At 38.4% G+C, this 22,299-nt stretch overlaps 1 protein-coding gene across 3 annotated transcripts in view; it reads right to left on the reverse strand.

Annotated features, from left to right (window-relative positions):
• Positions 1–361: 361 nt before the first annotated feature.
• Positions 362–22,299, reverse strand: part of LOC145342124 (plastin-3-like) — a 112,542-nt gene continuing 90,604 nt past the window's right edge. For all 3 annotated transcript variants that reach the window (XM_080187366.1, XM_080187365.1, XM_080187364.1), the window contains exons 7-16: positions 22,020–22,185; positions 19,303–19,445; positions 16,362–16,457; positions 9,674–9,869; positions 7,685–7,763; positions 6,210–6,324; positions 5,988–6,121; positions 5,122–5,245; positions 1,948–2,072; positions 362–1,588 (exon numbers count right to left, since the gene is read on the reverse strand). In XM_080187366.1, the coding sequence (XP_080043492.1) occupies positions 1,456–1,588; positions 1,948–2,072; positions 5,122–5,245; positions 5,988–6,121; positions 6,210–6,324; positions 7,685–7,763; positions 9,674–9,869; positions 16,362–16,457; positions 19,303–19,445; positions 22,020–22,185 (1,311 nt within the window). In that variant the 3' untranslated portion in view covers positions 362–1,455. The remainder of the gene's footprint in view (positions 1,589–1,947; positions 2,073–5,121; positions 5,246–5,987; positions 6,122–6,209; positions 6,325–7,684; positions 7,764–9,673; positions 9,870–16,361; positions 16,458–19,302; positions 19,446–22,019; positions 22,186–22,299) is intronic.

Raw genomic sequence — 22,299 nt, forward strand, 5'->3', positions numbered from 1 at the left:
CCTACCCCATTACCATATTTATTTATTGATTCTTTTACTGCCCATGAACGATCAATGTCGGTCCTGAATATATGCAACTGAGCATTAACAGCTCTCTGGGATCAAGCATTTCAAAGAATCACAACCCTCAAAAAAGAAATTTCTCAACTCAGTTATAGGATAAAGGAGCCAGCCAGTTAGGACTAGATGAGATACTTCAGGATTGCCCAGGGTTCTAGCAGCTATCAAGGGCATCAGGTCAGACAATCTTTGAAATGAACAGATGCCAGAGGCCAAATCTGCCAGATCAATTATTGTTTTTCTGCTTAACCTGACAACACATTGCGGGGGGCAGGGGAAAAAAAATACAAAAAGCATCATATACGTATCAAAACTTTTATTTTCAATGTTTGCCACCATTTCCGTAGTATATTAATGAAAGCTTTGCTGAGCAATTAAAAATTTAGATTAGTAAACTCTGAATCCCAGAACTTCAAGCACACCCCAAAGATCTTGGGATTTTCCATTTTGTGAACCCTGTGGTGAACCAAAGCACCTTCAAGGTCCTACTTTCCCAGCACATCTCATTCTGATGCAGTTCTCTAAACATGAGAACTTTGGCACTTCCCTGCATAAAATGATTGCATAATATTTTTAAATAAAATGTATTGATCTTTCATGCGATGTTTTTTAAAAAAGCAAATTTTATAAGATATCAAGATACATAGTAAAATGATTCATAATTAGTTGGACTATGGAATGTACTGAAGCCTATATCTGGAATGGAGAGTTAAAATGGTCTATGTAATCATTACCAAAAGTAAAATAATCACTAAAGAGAGAAACACAAGAGAATGTTTTTGGTCTAGAACATTGGTTGGATTTTTTTTCAAAAAAAAAAGGCACTTTTATACTGCAAATTGTCTTGAAACACTGAAAAGTAGCAATGTTCAGCTAGATTATATACAGTGAACAGTGTACACGCATCATGGAAACCAGAATTAGTTAAGTGGAATACAACAAAGAACAGTGATTGTCAATATCTGCAAGATTGAAACCTTTAGCTTTCATTCAAAATTTAGTACCACCCGATAAGCCTCAAATGCAATACCAATTACCGCAACCTAAAAGCAACTTAAAAACAAAGCCCAGCATAATCCATATCCATCAACAATATAGACCAATACTATAATCAAGGGGGAAAACCCAATAGTGATGATATAATGCAGAAGGTCGACATCTTCTGTGTTCATACATATATGAATGCATTTCATTGTGTACCTTGCTAAATTAATGGATTATCACATCAGGGAAAAGTAATATATGCAATTCGCTCCTCCTCAAGCATCTTGTTCTATTCTTGGAAAGCAGAAAAACAAAACTAGTTCTGCCAACAGCATATTTCAACCTGGAAATATCTGAAAGGCCAGTCACTTGCTTGTGGTGACATTTGTCTTTATAATTCAGCATTTTTTTTTACACTCTCTTCATTCCTCTGCCCATCAAGCAGGCAAAAACTGTCATAACCATCTTAGACTTCACTTCAACCAGGTCCTCTGGAAGGGCATATACACGAGCTCCAATTTTTCTAGCCATGGACACGGCATATCTGTTGAGAAAGGCAACACATCACGCTTTTGTTCAGTTTTCATCTGCATTACTCATTGCACTCGTACACATTTTTTATCCTTTTGTCAACTAATGCAAAAGGACACAATAAATACTGTCTTTAAAGCAATTTGCACAGATCATGCAAATTCCAGTGCAAATACTGCATGCAGAAATTGTATGAGATTTGCTACTGCACAGCACCAGTTTTAGATTTTAAAGTTGTTTTTTCATTAAATTCGGCACTTAGTTAAAATTAAATTTTCATTGGAAATTGATGTCAAATACATACATATTCATTACACAAGATTAAAGGGAAATGCTGTCACATAAAATAGCAATAAAGTTCAGGCAACGTACTTGGCATTTTCTTGCTTATCCTCATCAGAAAGGACCCCAGTCTTCACCAGATCATAGTTAATAGAGTTAGGTTGAATCGCATCAATCAAATCCAGGACAGGCAAACTTGAACTTAAATTTTTGTCCTATGTAAAATAGTTTTTGCATTAGGTTATTATTGTAGTCATTGTCCCTTTGCAGCTACTTTTTGCTTCTCTTGTTCTTTCTTGTTATACCTTGTGACATTTCTGTACCTAGATATAAATGTAAGTTTGTTTCGTTGTACATACACGCACATACATATTCCTTGAATCCAAGTTCACATGATAGCATACCCATCTGAATTTGATTGTGTAGAAACTTTGGGGTGATTTAGTAGCGCAGTGATAGCCTACTCTGAGCCAGAAATTCCAGAAAATCCTACTTCAAGACTTGGCCACTGAAGGTGCCGGCATATAATATGGTCAAACGGTTAATTATTAGCCCTAAATCCTTCCAATAGCAGGAGAGTTTCCTGGTCAGTCATACTGCAGACAACTACTGTAGTACTTTTAAGCATAATCATGGACCAATCCAATGGAAGCCATAGTCACAATGCCTCTTCAGACATGGTATCTAGAGTAGGAGAAGCTCTGGAGGAAAGTCTATAGAATCAAAGCCAATGTATTCTCTTAAATTACTTGACAGATTTGCTAAAACTTCTTCATTCAAATCTAGTCAATTTTTATTCTTAGCACAAAGAGTAGTTTTGAATAGGTTGCATCAAATATATGCCCCTGCCATTTTGCCACAATTCATCAATTCCATCATCTTACCCATCCCACACGGAAACAAGGTGCCAGATCAGAAGCCGGACTAGATTCCAACAATTTTTCTATTTTGGCATAAATGTAAGGAAAGGATGCTTCACTCTAGGAGTAATTCCACTGACAAATTATGTTTTCTTCAAAGAAAACAGGTTTATCCATATTATAGTTTAAGTATACCTCTAACAAAATGAAAACAATACAACTCTTAACGATTGAACAATCTTTAAACATAAAAAGAAACAACTCAATGTTTAACTTATTACTAGTCAGTTCCAATTAAGCAATATTTCTCTTAAAGACTTATGGTTTTTGTAGAGAGAGAGCGGTCATCTTTAAACAACCCTCTCCAGCAACTGAACTCAGAAAGCTAGTTTTCTCAGTTAGACTTACGTTTCCATTACTTTAATTAAGAAAACATAACAAGATTCCTTTTCAGTGAATAAAAGTTCATTCAGCCTTCTGTTAGATAAGCATTCGCGTGGTTGAAAGGAATATTCATTGTATTCCTTCCACACAAACTGACAGCTTGTAACAAAGCACAATCTTAACACAGCCCTCAAACATAAAACATATTAATAACACAGTATCATCACACAGTCTCTCCTGTAAGAGTTAGGCTCCACTTACTTTCGATCTTTTGGTTCTCCACCAACACAAGGATGTGAACATGTTGAAGGGAGTGCAGAAGTAGTTTACAAGAATGGTTCCAGGGATGAGAAATTTCAGTTATGAGGATAGACTGGGGAGGTTTGGACAGTTCTTGGGGAGAAGGCAGCTAAGGGGAGATCTGAGAAATATGTTCAAAATCACAAGGTAGCTAGATAAGAGCAAAATAGGGAGAAACTTCTCATTCATTACAGGGTCAAGAATAAAAGCGCACAGATTTAAAGTGATTTGTAAAAGAAGCAAATGTAGTGTGAGAAGAAATCTTTTCACATAACATGTGGTTCAGCTCTGAAATGGTATATCGACAAGTGTAGTGGAGGCAGGTTCAATGGAGACATTCAAGAGGGCATTAGATGATTACTTAAATAGAAGCTATATGCAAGGTTACTGGAATAGCACAAAGTCATGACACTTGTTTGGAGAGCCGCTGTGGAAACAGTAGACAAAATGGCCTCCTTCTGAGCTGTAAAAATTCTGTGAATCCTGCTGCCACAACCAACTGTGTAATGTAGTTGATAATGAAGTGAAGCTATCAACACCAGAATGATATCAATGGCTTGTTTGTGTGGGCAAAGAAGTTAGAGAGGAAATTCAATTCAGAGAAATGAGAGAACCAGAGGGCAAACAAAACAAAAGGAATACCCAATAAATGGAAAGGATTGAAAGGGGTTGAGGAAGTGAGAGACCTTGGAGTGCGTATCCTTTAATGTGGTAGGAGAGATGGACAAGGTGGTCAAGAAAGCAAATGGAATGTTTTTCATTATTGCATGAGGTATTGAATACAAAAGCAGGGATGTAATGATGGAATTGTATAAAAAACTGCTTATGTCACCACTGGAGTTTTGTATATAATTCTGGTCACCACATTACAGGAAGGATATGATTGCTCTGGAGCGAGTGCAGAGGAGAGTTAGAAGAATGCTGTCAGAGCTTGAAAATTACTATGAGGATTTAATAGGCTAGGTTTTATTTTCTTAGAATGGAGAAGGCTAAGGGGTGACTAGATTGAGGTGTACAATATTATGAGGGGTCTGTACAGAATTAAGGAAAGATTTGTTTTTTCTGGCTGAGTGGTCAATTACTGGGGGCATAGATTAGTAGAAGGATGGGAAGGGACACAAGGAAAGTATTTTTCACCCCGAGGGTGGTGGGTGCCTGGAATTCACTGTCTAAGTTGGTGGTTCATGTTGAAACATTCAACTCATTTGGAAGACACCTGAATCTGCATCTAGAGCACTGTGATCTGCAAGGCTACAGGGGTGGTGCTGGAAAATGGGATTAAAATAAGCGGCTAGCTTTTTTTCTCTTTTTTGGCTGATGCAGACACAATGGGCAGAATGATCTCTTTCTGCAGCATAACATTTCAATGGTTATATCACATACTCCTGCCTGCCTCCACGTGCACAGGGCACTCTCACTCAAATAAACTCATTAATGGCTTAACGAAACAGAATCTGATTATTAATATTATTAATGAAGGTACTTGTTCTTAATACATGAATCAGGAAGAAATTGAAGATTCTGTTAACCAGAAATTCACATAGGTCATCACAGCAGGCCCACATCAATAGGCCAACTGTTCACCCACCCAAGTTAGAATTTACTGACAGCAACTCAACGAGCAGGCCCCAATTGTTGACAAATCAGTCATTCACCCTCTCAACGAGCAGGGGTGGTATATGGAAAGATACAGCAATGATGTTTTTAAAAAACTGCTTACCTTAAAACTCTGGATTGTAGTTTTCTTGCCAGCTTCTCTCAACGTTTTATTTACCCATTTGACAATGATGTCATCATTGACTTTTTGACCATCACCCAGTTCTTCAAGAACATTCAACGTATACCTATTAATACACAATTTTAATTTCAGAACAGCCGTGGAAATAATTAACACTTAACATAAAAACTCAGACAGTAACCCATTTGTTTTGAGTTCGCACTGTAGACTGTTAGGAAGGGTTCCAGGCCATGAAGAGAGAGAGAGAGAGAGAAACACACATGCATGCCCCACACACACCGTGAGCAAGGAAAGCAAAAAGTTGAACTGAACTTCACTAGTACTGTGGATGAACACAGGAACAATGTCAGTCAGGGCCTTTTTTTTTAAAAAGTGATTTAGTGATAGCCAATTTGAATCCGGAAAGCATTTCTGTTACATTCAGTGATTTATTTCGCTTTGCTGTGGAGTTGCCGGCATTGGACTGGAGTAGGCACAGTAACCTGCTGTTGTGAGACCAGTTAAAAACCAACAGGTTTATTTGGTAGCACAAGCTTTCAGAGCACTGCTCCTTCATCAGATGAGTGTGTTATTTTATTTTGCAATTTATTCCAACTAGAAATGTGTTACACATGTACAGCACAGTATTTCAATTTGTACATTGGACATTTCTTGTCCATCAAAAACAAAGGAATCTAACGCTGGCTTTAACATCGATTCCTATAAAAGCCTATGATTCACAAAATTGTTTCACTTAAAATCACGATTTTCAGGAATGCCACTACAACTTGTATTGTGAGGACTTACTGTATGTAGTAAGCATATTATTTTTTAAAAAAGCAGCATTTTGTGACACTTGGTGTTAGTACCTTCTCATTAACTGCCAGACTAAGGCTAAAGTTAGTGTTGAATTTCCATCATTCAGATCCTTTCCATCAATGCCCACGAGAGAAAACTTGGCTCGTTCCTTTCCCAAGTCAACTGCATAATTGCAGTTTTCCAGCTAAATAAAAAGAACATATTTTTAGAGTAATACTGCAATTAATTTTGCTAAATATACTCCAATGTCCTTAGGCCAAGGACTAACTTACCTTTTTCATGTTAGCACCTAGTTTGGGATATGGTGGCTTGTTCACTTTATTCCAGTCAACTGTGACCTTGATTTTCTCATACAACTGCAATATCACAAGGGCATCTTCTAAGTCACTGTAACATGGACAAAATTCAAATAGTATTTCAAATAAAACCAGGACATGCCCAAAAGAGAAATAGAGCTTTACAGAATCAAATGGAAAATTTGGTTTCAACCAAATCTGTTACCCAATCCCATTGAAGAATCATAACTTAATCCTAAATATTTCAGGTTTTGTACATTGAAAGAGATTTCCCATTCACACAGCCCTGCAGAAAGGTTCAATTATTTGTATTCACGTAATGCCTTTAACCCAGTTAGCATCTGTAGATAGCTTGAACATTAAAGACCTAGTTTTTTTTGAAACTCTGCCCTAACTGAGCTTCCCATATAATGCATTGCATATTCACTGTAAAGACACTTTCTACAGTAGATTGAAATTGTTTAGCATGTCATGAAGCCAGCAAACTGGAAATGTACTGTTGGTTGTGAGTTGCCCTTTGACCAGTGGACAAACAAAAGTACAGCACACGTGCATGCATGTATTTCCACCTAGCTTATACTTGAAGGCTGGCCACAAGATCAATGAGACAGCTCCGTGAACATTATAAAGGTGAAAAATACATATATATGATAAGAATAGACCCAGGGTGATCTGTTGGGATCTTCAGCTCTTCAGAATTATTTTAGTTCGTCAATTCTAAAACAAAAAAGTACCTCTGTCTGAAAATTTAAATGTGCTTATGTTATATATCAAATGCCACACATTAAAAAAGGTGGTTATGTACGCAAATTTGTATCACTTTTTTGAAAAAAGAAATCAAAGGTCTCTGCTGTCCTTTTTCCTGTCTTAAGCAAAACTCTGAGCAGCTACTGATTTACAAGAAATACTTCTTCAACACATGTAATTACTCTCTAATTGACCTCAGATTGGTCCAAAAGTAATTAATCTCTAAGGTTGAAATTACAGCGCTCTAACTAATCAACACAATTATTTTGCTTCTTCTGGGTTCATGGAAAGAAGCTGATTTCCTGGGCTGCTTTCTAAATGGCTCCCAGCAGTCTGTCCCTTCAAGAACTGTTGGTGTGACCATTCATCATCCAGTAGAAATCAGCAATGCTTTTGTGACACCTGCTTTGTCTGCTTGCATCCCAAAATAGCAAGCAGTCTCCTGCATACATCATTGGACTGCAATTTACATAATTTAGTGAGACTCCCACCTGATTCAGGTCAGCTGAATCTGTGGCCCAGCCTTAAAATGTGTATGCTCATCATTCTGATTTCAGCATGACTACTCCCATGGCAGAGTTAAAATTAGTCCCATTCACTCCAATATTGACACTCTGATCGATTTCACCCCAACGTTAAACCAAAACTACACAAGTTACCTGTTCATTTTTGCACAATTGTTTGGTGAAAATATCTTCTCTTACCTATACAGATGATTCACTGCTGGATTTACACCCTGTGAATTCATCCAGTTGCGGAAGGTTCTTTCTTCACGAGTTTCACCTAAAATGCAAAAAGATATGTGTTTTTTATCTAAAGAGAAATGTTGTAAAGAAGTTCATGATTTCTATTTGAGAAAAATTTGGTACATGAAAATAATATTCCCCATCACCAGCTCCAGCATTATTGGTAGAAATGTTAATGAAAGTGTATGCTTGAACAATTACAATGAAGCCCTTAAGTTTCTTATTAATAGACCTTCAGTGACATTGTTCAGGGTACTCTAGAAGTCATAATGTCCATCTGCTAAAGTAGAATTATCCCTTTAAAGTTCTTCTCATGCACTTACCGTGTGGGTACTGCCTAACTAAGCAAACGCAGGTTATGGTAGCTGTTTCTTAAAATCTTGTGGTCAAATAAGGTAATAATAAATTTTTGTCTCCAGCTCAGAATGACCCAGCAACACCTGGCTTTTCCCGATTATTTTTACATTTGAAAAAGTATTTTGCACTAGTAACTTGATGAAACATGTTGCAGAATATTGAAGGCAGGCCAGATGTCAAGCTTTTAGACAAACAGATAACTTAAGAACAAGTGCTGACCAATAGGTTCAATGGCCAATTTCCCTTCCTCCATCCAATTTGGTACCTGTTTGTAACAACTTGATTTTTCAACTTCTGATATACACTCAGACATTCGTTAATTCTCTAATATAGCTGATAGAATTTAATTTTTGTTGTCAGAATGTGAACAATGTCAAGACAATTGCATTTTGATTTCCATCTCAGATGACTGGTAAACAGTGGTGAGCCTTCTATTTGAAGCATTGTAATCCTTGTGGAGAATGCAGAATCTTGTTACATTACATCATTCAAGTATTTCTGAATCAATAACAATGAAAAAGCAGCAGTGTAAAAGCATACAAGGTGTGAGGGTATCTTACCCATGACATTTCCACTTGTCTTTCAGTGTGATAAAGATCACAAAGCCTAGCTGAAGGTGCTATCAAGTACATCAACCTTACAGCCACTTGTAACAGACTATGGTCCGGGTTGACATGGCTGATCAAAGTTAAATGCCAAGATGCCTTGGGAAGAGCAGTGACACTAAAGGTCAATGAAGACATTGTTGGACATTTTTAAAAAAACTGCTGGAGATGATCAATGCTTGGCATCTGCATTGTGCAAATGTTACTTGTCTTTTTCAGAGGCGTTGTCCAAGTTCTGCTGCAAATCAGCATGAGGTTTTACATCATAGAAGTTAATGTTGTCAAGTTGTGACCCAACACCCCCCATTCCTTTGTTTTGATTAAAACCACAGCCATTGGACACTGTGCCCATTAACCTTGGTTATACTTAAGATTGTTTAAAGGTCCTAATCAGTTGAATGTAATGTCAAGGGTGGTCAAACTCATTTCTGCCTCTGGCTTTCAACTCTAGGGTTATGTTTAGACCAATGCTGACTTGTAGATACCTGAATGTGACCCAGGTAATTTGTTCTCCCTCTAAGGGAGCAGCTGTTACAGCTCTAAGGATCCCCTGACAATACACTTCAAGACTGGAAACTTGCTTTGAACATTCCATGAATCTGGAGGAATAATTTTAACTTAAGCTGACTGATGGGTAATTGTCACCAGTTACAGTTACCTTTATTTACTTCTGCATGATTTTACTGAGCACCGATTTCAACAGAAAATACAATTAGGTGGGATGTAAAATGGATGAGCCATCAAAAACCATCCATTTCCCACTGGCTAGTCAGATTTTAATTACCCTCTCCCAAAGCCACCTTTTTAAAGGTGCTGAGGTAACAAATTTGTGACTCAGTAGCATTAAACCGACCCCTGTGGAATAATCACAATTCCCACAAATATTTTGTTTCAAAAATTACTTAAGCTCCAGAGGTTTCAGAGACATCAACAGGAGGTTCAATCATTTTCCGGAAATGTACGAGATTAGTCTTTGTGGTTTTACCTTCTAGCAGACTCCAATCAATGTCTTGATTTTCAGGCTTCTGAAGAGCTGGATATTTGTTGAATAGATTAGCTACAAAAGCCAAGTTCAGCTTAGGATTCCCCTGGACAACATCTGCTGGGGTGACAAACTGTCTGCAGCCCAGTTTGTCTGCCTCCTGTAACATGTACTCAGCCCGCTTCAGGTCATCTTTCTCCTACAAGAAATTAAAACAGCAACATAAGTGATAACAGAGAGAATCTACTTTTCATCGGTATTTATTGCTATTTGCCAATCTGACAATTTTAAAATAACAACTTAGGATCATCTTCAATATTTTAAGTTGTCAGATATCCACAGAAATGAATCAGCATAGCATCCTACATGCAGGAGGCGGCCATTTGGCCCATCAAATCTGTACCGACCAGAATCCCACCCAGGTTCTATCCTCATAACTCTACACATTTACCCTAGCAAATCCCCTTGACACTAAGTGTCAATTTAGCATGGTCAATCCACCTATCCACACAGCTTTGGAGTATGGGAGGAAACCAGAGCACCTGGAGGAAACCCATGCAGACATGGAATGTGCAAATTCCATATAGTGACCCAAGCTGAGAACTGAACCGAGGTTCCTGGCACCGTGAGGCAACATTAACCACTGAACCACCGTACCACCCGACAAAGAGGTGAGCTACATGGTTGATTAGTTGAGGATTTAAGCTGTTGAAAAGGGTGAGTGATGAATTTCACCACTGTAAACACTTGGATTGATGCACAGAAGACATTTCCCCAGAAAGTGTAAAGTAGATTTGGAACAATCCCTAAGAAGTAATTAAAAACAATTCCATTATCTACTAAAAATGTTAGGTAAGTTTATTCCCTTTACATAAGCAAAGTAAGAAATTTCTGATGGAGTATAATGCTGCCGCTCTTCAGTTTTACAGGCTTAGGTAATAGTTTTAAAATACTGCAATCAAGAAACATGTAAAAAATTAAAAGATTCAACTACTTTACATATTTTATTCTTTATCAATTAAATCTTTATCAATAAATGGTCATTGTTAGAAGTTTGCATTCTGAACTTCACCACAAACTTTACACAAAAATAACCTTGTATATTTCCAAACCAGGAAATTTGGCTGCTATTATTATACATTTGAAAGGCTGCATGATCACAATACTGTAATGACATTGTGCCTGTAGGTGGTGCCATGAGCACAGCATTCAACTACCAATGTTATGTGGCTATCATCAACTGAACTCAAATTCTTATAATAAATTCTAACTGTAGTATTTAATATTCACCACATCATGGCACTGTGGCCTTTCCAAGAGAACACCACACATATTCTTAAAGGTACTGTGTCCAAGTTTGCTGGAAAAATAACAAGTGTTTGCAAAGTGGAAATCAACCAGAAACTTCGAGGCATTAAGTTACAGTACAATCTCCAGAAATTACTGATCAGGTTATATCACTTCATCATTAGCTTTGCTTAAATGACATCTCATCCTTTGTACCTTCCATCTCTTTTAGCTTTTCCCATGTTACATGGGCTCACTGCAATCAATGTTGGTTGATCACCCTTCATACCAACCATCTGTTCTTAGGATATTACAAGTGGTTTGAAAGCTAGATGCACTTCCTGCCTGTAACCTTTCCCATATATCTGGACTAACAACCAGCACCTTGGCCTGCCTGCACAAAGGCTAGGTTACAAATAGCATCTCTTTCTTCTTAATTCCCCATTAATTACCAGACATAACTTTGTGTAATGAATTTAACTGCACAAGTACCTCTCGAACAAATAATCTTTATTTTTCACTCGTGGCATGCAAGTGTTGCTGGCAAGGCCAGCATTTACTGCCCATCCATAATTATGCTCGAACTGCTGCAGTCCATATGGCATAGAGCACAAGTTCAAGGATTTTGAAGTAATGATGATACAGTTTCATGTCACGATGGCGTGATTTGGAGGGGAACTAACAGGTAGTGGTGTTCCAATCCATCTGCTGCCCTTGCTCTTCCAGGTGTTAGAGACTTTGGAGGGTGCTGAGGGGGTCTTGGTGAGTTGCTGCAGTGCATCATTTTACATATTGCTGCCACTGTGCATTGGTGTCGATGGGAGTGAATAGTTAAGACGGTAGATGTGGTGCCAATCAAGCAGTTTGCTTTGTTCTTGATGGCATCAAGCTTCTTGTGCGTAATTGGAGCTGCACTCATCCAAGCAGGTGGAGAGTATTCCATTACACTCCTGACTTGAGCCTTGTAGATGGTGGACTGGGGACTTTGGGAAAACAGGAGATGTGTTATCCGTTTGGAATTCCCAGCCTCTGTCCTTGTTCCTCTGACCACATACTAATCTAGTTGGTCCAGTTGAGTTCAAGTTTCTGGGGGTTTTGGCACAAAGGGGCAAAGTGCCAATACCCAGGGGGCATCTTGGCACTGCCCATCAAGCATGGGCAACTCCAAGAGGGCAGGGCCTAATGAGGGTGCAATTGGTGTGGGTGGGGGCAGTCCCACTGCCACTCTGCAGGCAGGATCAGTGGGGGAGGGAGGGAGGCCAACGATCAGGGCGGGGTACAGGGTCGGGTCGGTAGGACAGCGATTGGGATCGTGGGATTGGCCAGCAATCAGGAGGCCAATGGACAGGGGCCATTATGCATGCGCCAATCTTGGCACTGACATGCATGTGCAGTGGCCCGCCCAGTGCTACACTATGGCCTCTCCAGCGGGAATAAGCCCCACCCACTGATTTCTGGAGTGAATCATGCTAGTGCACTCTGCAGTGCAGAGTGTGGGAGATTCATTTTGAAACTTCTGTTGAAAAAAAACCAGCGCAATTTACTCCAGTTTTTAAGCAAAATTCAACAATTTTTTTGGGATAATCCCACTCTTGAGATAGCAAGGGTAAAGCCCCTAAAAGGAATTTCAAAATGAGAATGAGAATTCTAAAAATCAGCCCAATTCTGGATTTTAAGGATTCATTCACAATTTTCCAACATCACTTCCAACTTGACAAAGAAAAAGAAGAGACTTGGAGGTGTCAGAATACTGAATATTTTGATATGTTCTCCCAAGAAGTGATGCACCTATCTTAGCCAATTGTGAGACTGTTGTTATTGAAGAAATTGTTCCATCCCACATTGGAGAGAAGTGATAAGAAAACATCGGCCTAGATTTTGTAGTTGTAAAGATGGCAAAAGTGTCAGCATTCATCATCAATACAATTGCGAAACTGACAGCAACTTCTAAGACTAGCACGTGCAGTTTAACACAAATTCAAAAGTTGCTGTCAGTGATTTCCTGCTCCTCCGCTGTGTCGATATTGTGTCTTTAAGAAATGTATTTATATCATGTTTCTTGTGAGAGATATGTTTAAAATTCAGCTCTCTTTTACATGGTGCAAAACAGGCAGCTCACATGCTAAGAATGCAGGCTAATTACTGATTTTAGCTAGGGATGTGTTTGTTTAAATCTGAGTTAATACATTTTTGCTTATTTGGTTTTTCCCCTGGGGGTTTCAGAGTAGGGCTTTCATTAGGTTGATTGACAGAGTCATGTGCTTAAAGGGAGAAGCTAAGCTTAGACAGAAAAGCAGTTACTGCCAGGGTTCTGAAATGAACAAGAGGTCTCACTCTCTCTCTAGGAGGCTGCTGTTTGGGACCTGCTAGGAGAAATAGGTCGCAGATTGGCAGTCAAAGTAAAAGCATATAAGCCTGTATGTTGCTAACTGACTTTGAACAGGAATGTTGCTCAAATTGGAAGGAATCAAAATAGAATAGCAGTTAAGAATTGTAACTTGTCATGTTTAAATATTTTAAGTGGTGTAAGTTAAGCTGATTCATTTGTTATAGTTAAACAGTATTTTTAAATAAAGTTTGTTTTGAAAAAAGCTTCCTAGAGTGTCAATGGAATCACACCAGGAGTGAAACACCTTATTCTCACACTAATGACAAAATAGAAAAACTGTTGGGGTCTAGTCAGGCTTCGTAACCTTTCTGATCCATCCCATAACAACAGGGTGAACTGTTGAAGTTGTTGCAGATGGAAATCTTTAGAACTGATGTGAACTTCCACTTTTTGCATTAATCTCACCACAAAATCTTGAATAAAATTACATCTTGGTGAATGAGGTGTAACTGGGTTTTTAAAAGCACATTTACAACTGTTCATAATTCTTGATGAACAACCTGTCTGGCCCTGAAAAATAATTCATTGATGTGGAAATGTCAAATTTCTCCATTATTTTAAATACGATAGGTTTTTAATACTTTTTTTCAGAAAAGCTAATGGTAATATAGAAGCTGAAATATCATGTTTACGCCCCAATCTTTATTTCACTCCTTTTAAGGCGGTTACAAATTGCATTTTACTTTCTGTCTTGCTGTTTGACAATTACGCAATGTTAGTCAGAGCCTTGCTTACTTAATGTCATCACTGCTGCTCAGTGTTAGAGTTGGCACCAAATTCAAATGAACAGCACTTGCTAGACTTTTGTGAACTTCTTTCCTTGGCAGTACCATCACTTCATCTCCTTCTGCAAAATCTAAACCATTATATTCTTTCCTGATGTCGTTGATCGAGCTGTCAAGAACCACTATATCAACATAGTGATGAAAGATGACCAATGTGCTAACTTCCCTCTCTGCCATCTCATGGTCTCTGTCACAATGCAGTCACTTCTAATTGCTTTTCCATCATCTCCAGGTCTCCCAGGTGTCTATCCTTAATCCTTTCATTCTGATTTATGTCTGAACCATTTATGTCAACTTGCACGACTTTCTCCCATTGTACAGGTACCTCCCATTGAGAGGTGTAGATAGGGTGGATTCTTGGAGGCTACTTCCCAGAGCTGAAATGGTCACTACGAGATGACACAGGTTTAAGGTGCTGGGGAGCAAGTACAGAGGAGGCGTTAGGGGTAAGTTTTTCACTCAGAGGGTGGTGAGTGAGTGGAATCGGCTGCCATCGGTGGTGGTAGAGGCGAACTCGCTGGGGTCTTTTAAAAGACTTCTGGATGAGTACATGGGATTTAATGGGATTGGGAGTTATAGATAGTTCTATGGCCTGATAGGTATGGATATGATCAGCGCAACTTGTGGGCCGAAGGGCCTGCTTGGGCTGTAGTGTTCTATGTTCTATGTGTCACTCATTCAGCACTTCAATTTGTTTTCGAAAGATCATGCCCTATGTTTGACATTCAGTAGAGATGGAAGTAACTGTTATTACAAGACCCATGATTATGCTGCAGCAAAATTACAATTCCCAACCAATCACCACCAAAATATCTCTGTCTTTGAATATCTTCTAAGTTCATTCTCAATCTTAAAAGGGAACCGCAAAAAAAATTTTAAAATATTCTCACAGCCTTATTTTGAAGTGAGGCCATTCAACACATGCAACTAACTTGTAAAAGGCTGTTGAATGTGGTTTCCCAAGCTTTAAAACTGTGTGGGAGCAGCTCGCACTGCCGCCTCACAGTGCCAAAAACCCAGGTTCAATTCCAACCCTGAGTGATTGTCGTTATGGTATTTGCATATTCTCCTTGTGTCTGCGTGGGTTTCGTCCTGCGCTCCAAAGATATGCAGGTTAGGTTGATTGACCAGGCTAAATTGCCCTTAGTGTCCCAAGATGTGTAGGTTAGGGGGATTAGCATGGTGAATATGTGCAGTTACAGAGATAGGCCTAGGTAAGATGCTCTATTGGAGTTGGTGTAGACTTGATGGATGGCATGGCCTCCCTCAGAACTGTAGGTATCCTAAGAGTCTATAAGCAGGACAAGTTGATGATCTGGCATAAATAATGTTAAAATGATCAATTACAAGCTAATCGTTACTATGGTTATTTCACCTTTCTATGGATGCCCATTTCAGGGATGGTTGCTCCACTGGGAAGCATTCCACTACTAGCCGCAGCTATATCTGGAGGAAGCCCTGTCCATCAGCATTAGCCTAGTTCCTAGTTGCCAATTATGATGCAGCTCAGCATTAAACATTCAGAGGCACCCGAGTTTTGATGCTCAATAGGAACCAAAATCACTGCTTACAACATTATTCTACTTCATAAGATATGTGAGCAGAATTAGGCCATTTGGGCCATCGAGTCTGCTTTACCATTCAATCATGGCTTATATCTTCCTGTCTTCTCCCCATAACCCTTCAGTCCATTACCAATTAAAAATCTGTTTTAAACTCCTCCTTAAATTTACTCACTGTCCCAGCATCCACCACACTTTGGCATAGTAAATTTCACAGATTCACAACCCTTCGGGAAATGTAGTTTCTCATCAACTCTGTTTTAAATTTGTTACCCCTTATCCTAAGATTATGACCTCTCATCATATAATGTGGGGAATTCTAAGAATATAAAAAGTGATTCTAATAGCTCTGGTAGGAATGATTTTAAAACTTTGTTCATTGTATCAGGGCATTTTATATTTTTGGATGTTACAATCTTAACTCTAGATTAAAGGTTTAAAGGTCAAGCAAATTAAGCAAACCTTCAAAGATGGCACACAGCCTCAAAAGAATCGTTCTCCAATGACCCAAGTGAGATCAACAAAACGCAAGTTACTAAATTGTACATTTGCTTAATTGACTACACTGCAATTTGTTATGTAAGGGCTTTAATTAAAAAAATATTAAGTGTCATCAGGTATTTGGAAACAATTTTTCTTTATGTTATTATATATTCACTGATACTTGCATTCAAGCCCCACATGTTGATGTCAATACGTGGTTCTCCTTCTTTATTGCCTTTTGGAGAAATCTGATTCAGAAGATGATAGTAAGCCCTTGAATCCTGAAAACAAACAAGATCGATCAGACATAAAGGCATTACTCAACAAAAATTGATGCACTGAAGTAGCAACAGTAAGATTTAAAATAATGCCATTTATTAAGTTGTGAAATATGCTACATTACGAAATTGCATACATTGCATCATGTCCTCAGGGCATCACAATCATTGAAGTACCTCAAAGTGTAATCATTGTTTTAATGTAAACAATGCAGAAGCCAATTTGCACACAGCAAGATCCACAAACAGCAATATGTTTAAATGGTCAGATAATTTGTATTATTGATATTGCTAAATGCTGGATGAGAGTTTTTTTTATTCATTCATGGTATGTTCATTTAGCCAGGATACCGAGAGAATTCCCTTGCACTTCTTAGGGTGGTGTCATGGGGTATTTTAAATCCACCTGAGAAGGCAATCAGGACATCAGTTAAATGTTCCATCCAAAATACTCTCTCAGTACTGCCCTTAAGCATCAGCATGGATTATGTGCTCATGCGTCTAAACAGCAATTTGAACTCTTAACCATGGAGCCAAGGCTGACACCTCTCACTTCAGGACAAACTGGAAGTATCAGATTAAAATTATGGTATAAGGGAGAACAATGCATTAAAAATTGAAAGCTATGCTGCCTTGAGGTCAGTAAAATAACGCTGGTTGAGTCTCATTATATGATGTTTGGGCAGTGAATGGGTGGGGTGAGATCCTAAAATGTGATGGGCTTTTGCACGTGAAGTGCGTTTGGAGGTGATCATGTACAATATATACTGGTGGCGTCTTAGTTACTGAGGTTCATATTATCACAGGAAGTAAATGATCACAAATCTACAAAAATGTTTAAAGCAATGAATTGCAACCATCACCACTTTTACCGATCACAAGGTTGCACTTGCTTTCTTTTAAAATCAAAACCCTGCAGTAGGATAACAACTGTAAAAGATTTGACATTTAATTAAATATATCCCTGCTGATAATTCAGATAAATCCAAAGTGTTGCATTTTGGTAAGATGAACCAGGGCGGGATTTACATAGTTACTGGTAAGGCCCTGGGGAGTGTTGTCAGAGGGACCTCGGGGTGCAGGTATGTAGTTCCTTGAAAGTGGCATCACAGGTAGACAGGGTGGTGAAGAAGGCATTAGGCACATTTGCCTTCACTGAGTGCAAGAGTTGGGACATTACGTTACAACTGTACAATACATTGGTACAGCCACAATTGCCGTACTGCATACAATTCTGGCCACCTGCTAAAGGAAGAATGTTATTAAACTGGAAAGCATATAAAAACGATTTACAAGGATGTCACTGGGATTGGAAGGTTTGAATTATAAAGGAGGCTGGACAGCCTTGGACCTTTTTCCCTGGAGCGTAGAAGGATAAAGGTTACAGATGTTTATAAAATCATGAGGGGCAGAGTTAAGGTGAATAGCCAAGATCTTTTCCCCAGGGTAGGGATGCTCAAAACTAGAGGGCATAGGTTTAATGTGAAAGCGGAAAGATTTAAAAACGGATCTGAAGGGCAACTTTTCACACAGAGTGGTGTATATATGCAATGAGCTGCCAGAGGAAGTGGTAGAGGCAGATACAATTACAACATTTAAAATACATTTGGACTGGTACATGGATGGGAAAGATTTAGAGGGATATGGACCAAACACAAGCAAATGGGACAAGTTCAGTTTAGGAAATCTGGTTGGCATGGGTGGGTTGGGCCAATGGATCCATTTCCATGCTTTATATTTTTTTGGCTATTGATATGATAATCATAAAAGTTTATGTATAATGGTTATTAATTCACTGCTATATCGTCAAGAAAAAATTCAATAATGGCTGACACAATCAGACACTTGAGGCAATAAATCGATTTCGAAGTGTCGTTCGCAGGCTCTGTAACAGGGGACGGGGATAAGAAATTGCAGAGGTTTTTGATGGAACATAACTGTTTCTGGTAACCAAAAGATATGGATTTAAGATAATTGGCAAAAGGACTAGAGGGGGAAATCAGCTGTTTGTAAAAAAACCGAGTAATTTATCAATTATCTTAAATCATTGTCCTTTGGTTACTGGTCCCCCGCCAATGGAAACAGTTTCTTCCCATTGACCCTGTCAAAGCCATTCACTGTTGATCAGTGGTTATGATGAAATAGCTCAGATTGTGTGTACATGGTAGCACAAATGTTCTTAAGAAATACTGCTATGAGAGAGAATAGTAAAGCTAAACACTGGAACTTGATACTGTCTTAATGATGTACATTGAGAATGATATTTAACCTGCAACGTGTCTGTGCATTTTACCAAAGTGTCTAAGGATCATTCTCACCTATGCAGAAGGCTCTTTGCACCTGCAATTCTTGAATCATTCCCTGTGTTTGGTTCCCCCAAGAAATAAATATCCCATTAAAAAACTCAATCTCATTTCCCCCACCCCATTCACAATCCAAACATTATTAAATGAGTCACAATCCAACATTATTTTACTGACCTCAAGGCAGCACTGATTCCCTTTTAAATCTAATAAAATTACTCTGCAAGTATAACAACTGTGAAAGGTTTGACAATTAATCAAAGATATCCCTGCTGATATTTGTACAATAGCCATGGAATTGAGATATGATAGTTACTAATATACCACCACATCAGCAAGAAAAATGAGCTCTTCTATTGTAAAAGCTACATTCCAAATAATTATTTCAGCTAAATTTAGAGTACTAATCCTCAGATTAGCACCTGCCTTTTGCACAAAAACATGACGTTTTAATGTTTGGAATTTGCGCTGATCCCAATCTGCACACAATTCAACACAGAATAGAATAATTTTCCACTTGTACATCATTCTGCAGGTGTCAGTACCTTGATATCAGAGTGGAAGTTGTTGATTTTCTGGCAGCCTGCATTCTCCAAATGGTAATTAGCCCATCTTAACAGCAGCTCTTCTGGAGACAACTTCATCAGATCCTCCAGACTCTCTCCATCACGAAGTAAAGCAACCAGCGCTAAGAAAGCAGATTCCAATTAATCAAGAGATTCATTTCCCAACAGTGTTAACTCATTGGTTTCATTTGGGTGTTAGATATTGATATATAAATTCAATGTCACAATGAAATTTTTTTTCGTTTTCAACATCTGAGAACATCAGGATTTCTAGCAATGTCCCCTCTAATTTGTGTATACTGTGCCTCACCTGTTTGTGAAAGTATACGGTCTCGTTATGATTGCTGTGTGGCTATGTACACTCACATTTTAAAGGGAGCATTAGTTGTGTACAGCCTGTTTCTGGCTGTGTGCTACATTGGGCTTGCTGCATGGTGGCACAAGTGTGCAGTTTAGCAGAAACTTTAATTACTAGACAAAAAAAAAAAGAAAAAGGCCAAGGTCCATCCCCTTTGCTTTTAACCTAACTGATCAGTAGTCACAGGACACAAGAATAATGTAGTTGTCAACTGATCATATTAACTTATCTCTATCAATTAGCCCACAAAAAAACACAGGCACAAGGCAAGAAAATTTTCAGTGGTGGAACATTTGTGGAAAGCAATATGTCCAATGATGAACCTGCCAACTTTCAATAATGAATGCAAATTACTGCAGATGCTGGAATCTGAAACAAAAACACTAAATGCTTGAAAACCTCAAAGAGTTTCCAGCATCTTTTGTTTTTGGTGCTGCCTAATTTCAATCCCATTCATCTTGAAAGGGCTATGTGTGCCATCTGCTGGATCACCAACCAGATGGTCATGTTGACAATTATTTCCAATATGACTACACACTATAATTCATATCCTATTATTCCTCATCATTTATTACTGCACCTCTAGGCTTTAGTCACCTAGATAAAGGGTGATGAACATTTTCTAAACAGTTAATGCCTTGTCACAGCACATCTTCCATCTAAACTGTTTCAAATTCTGGTCTTTTGAGCTGATTTTGGATAAACTAGATTGTAGATTTCTGTCCTTGGTTTATCCAGTAGCACGTTATTTCTCTTGCTGAACACCAGTCGGAAATGCTCTCTGCGATGCAGTTAAGGTATTTAAGGTTATCCAGTGGACTACTGGCATTTGTTTTTTGCACTTAGGACAGAGAAGCTCAATATTTGCAGGGATTACTTCACATAAAAATTGCCATTTTAACCAGAACAATGCATTTTTAGTCAATTATTTGGTACTCTTAAATTTTAAATGAGCATATCATTCAAGATGTAATCTAGCACCTTGTTCAAACGATGCGCCATATCAAAAGGCAAAAGGTAGCTGTGACAAAAATGGATTAGCAGCAAGAACAATTTGATTCGTTGTTCAAAACCGCATGAGCTGCATAGATCAGATTTAATAACGATTTCAGACTCCATTTGGGCAAAAGTGAAATATCATTACAGCAATAATATGGCCTCATACTTTCTCTAACCTCCTCCAGCTCTGTAATCGTACCTTTTTATGCACTACTTTAATTCTGGCCTCTTGTGCATTGCTGACTTTAATTTCTCCAACATCAGCACTCATGTTTTCAGCTGCCTAGTCCTAAAGCTCTAAATTTCCTTCTACTTTTCTTTTGGACATCTATGCTAATGTGACTCAGTAACAAATAGTTTGATAATGCATTGCAATCTGCTACTATGTAAAAGTTGCACACTCTTTTTGCAAACATGCTTGATTTGAGCCAGCAGCTGACGTTCCAAGGGTTTGCTGCAGTAATTCCCATTTGCGCCTTTATAAAAGAGCTAATATTTTAAATCAAAACAAAGGATCACACGCCCCAAGGAAAGTTTGAGTCAAGTTTCAAAAAGCTGAATTCAATGTGGTGGCATAAATTATTTAGAGTTGAGGTTTTCTATTGAAAACAAATTATGCACTGTTATCAATTGCTAACAGGAGATTAATTGTTATACCCACTTCATGATAACATTTGATTGGCTGTAATGCAATGTGAGAAGCACCAGATTGAGCTACATGTCCAAATGTCTGCTTGGTCAACATAGAAACATGAAACCTATTCAAATCAGGCAGCCAATCACCATTAAAATGAAAATTAATGGCGCAGTTGTTTTGTTCTGTTAGCACTATAGCTCCTCTCGTTTCAAACATATGTACCTCTTAAACGAAGTGACTATTGTATTTGCCTCACCTACATTGACTCCTGAACATGGGAGACCAAATTGAGTCAGTGTTGGAGCCCCTGCTCACATACCAAATACAATTCTAACCGACTCCTAGCTATGGTGGATGAAATACAGAATTCTCAAATGATTTGTTATTGTTCATTTTAACTCGTTTATTTATTTGGTTTCACACTCAAGTCTTGTAATAATGAGTTTGCTTCATGTACGATAACTAAACCCCACCCTTTAATTCTCATTTCCCCAGAACTGAATGGCATCGGAGATAATGATTTTTAGAAAATACAAACATCATCTTCATATTGGAGACTGCTCAGTTAAGATATCTCAAGTTCCTATGTGAAGACTATTTATGTAGGAGACAAGATGTATCACGTTGAAGTTTAAGCTGACATCTGCTATTAAACTGTTAACGAAAACCAACTGTCCCTGTAAATAAATAATTGGTTTTTACCTTCGTTTTTACTGAGTTCGATGTCGGCAAACAGCCCAATCTTGATGATCTGCCACAGAAGTCCCAAAACCAAATGGGGCTTTCCTTCTCTCAAGTCTTGTGCACCAATGTTGACAACATGACAACCAATGGCAGAGGCAGAGTTCAGAGCAAGATTCAGATTTTCCTATGTAAATGAAAACATACATACAACTATATCAGGGTGCATATTAAATTCAGAATGCAGTTTAGTCTTTAACTGTTCTGAAGTTAGACATGTCTCAGAGGTGTACACCCATGC

Source organism: Carcharhinus amblyrhynchos, chromosome 4, assembly GCF_965287045.1.
Source record: "Carcharhinus amblyrhynchos chromosome 4, sCarAmb.v2.hapA, whole genome shotgun sequence".
Lineage (NCBI taxonomy): Eukaryota > Metazoa > Chordata > Chondrichthyes > Carcharhiniformes > Carcharhinidae > Carcharhinus > Carcharhinus amblyrhynchos.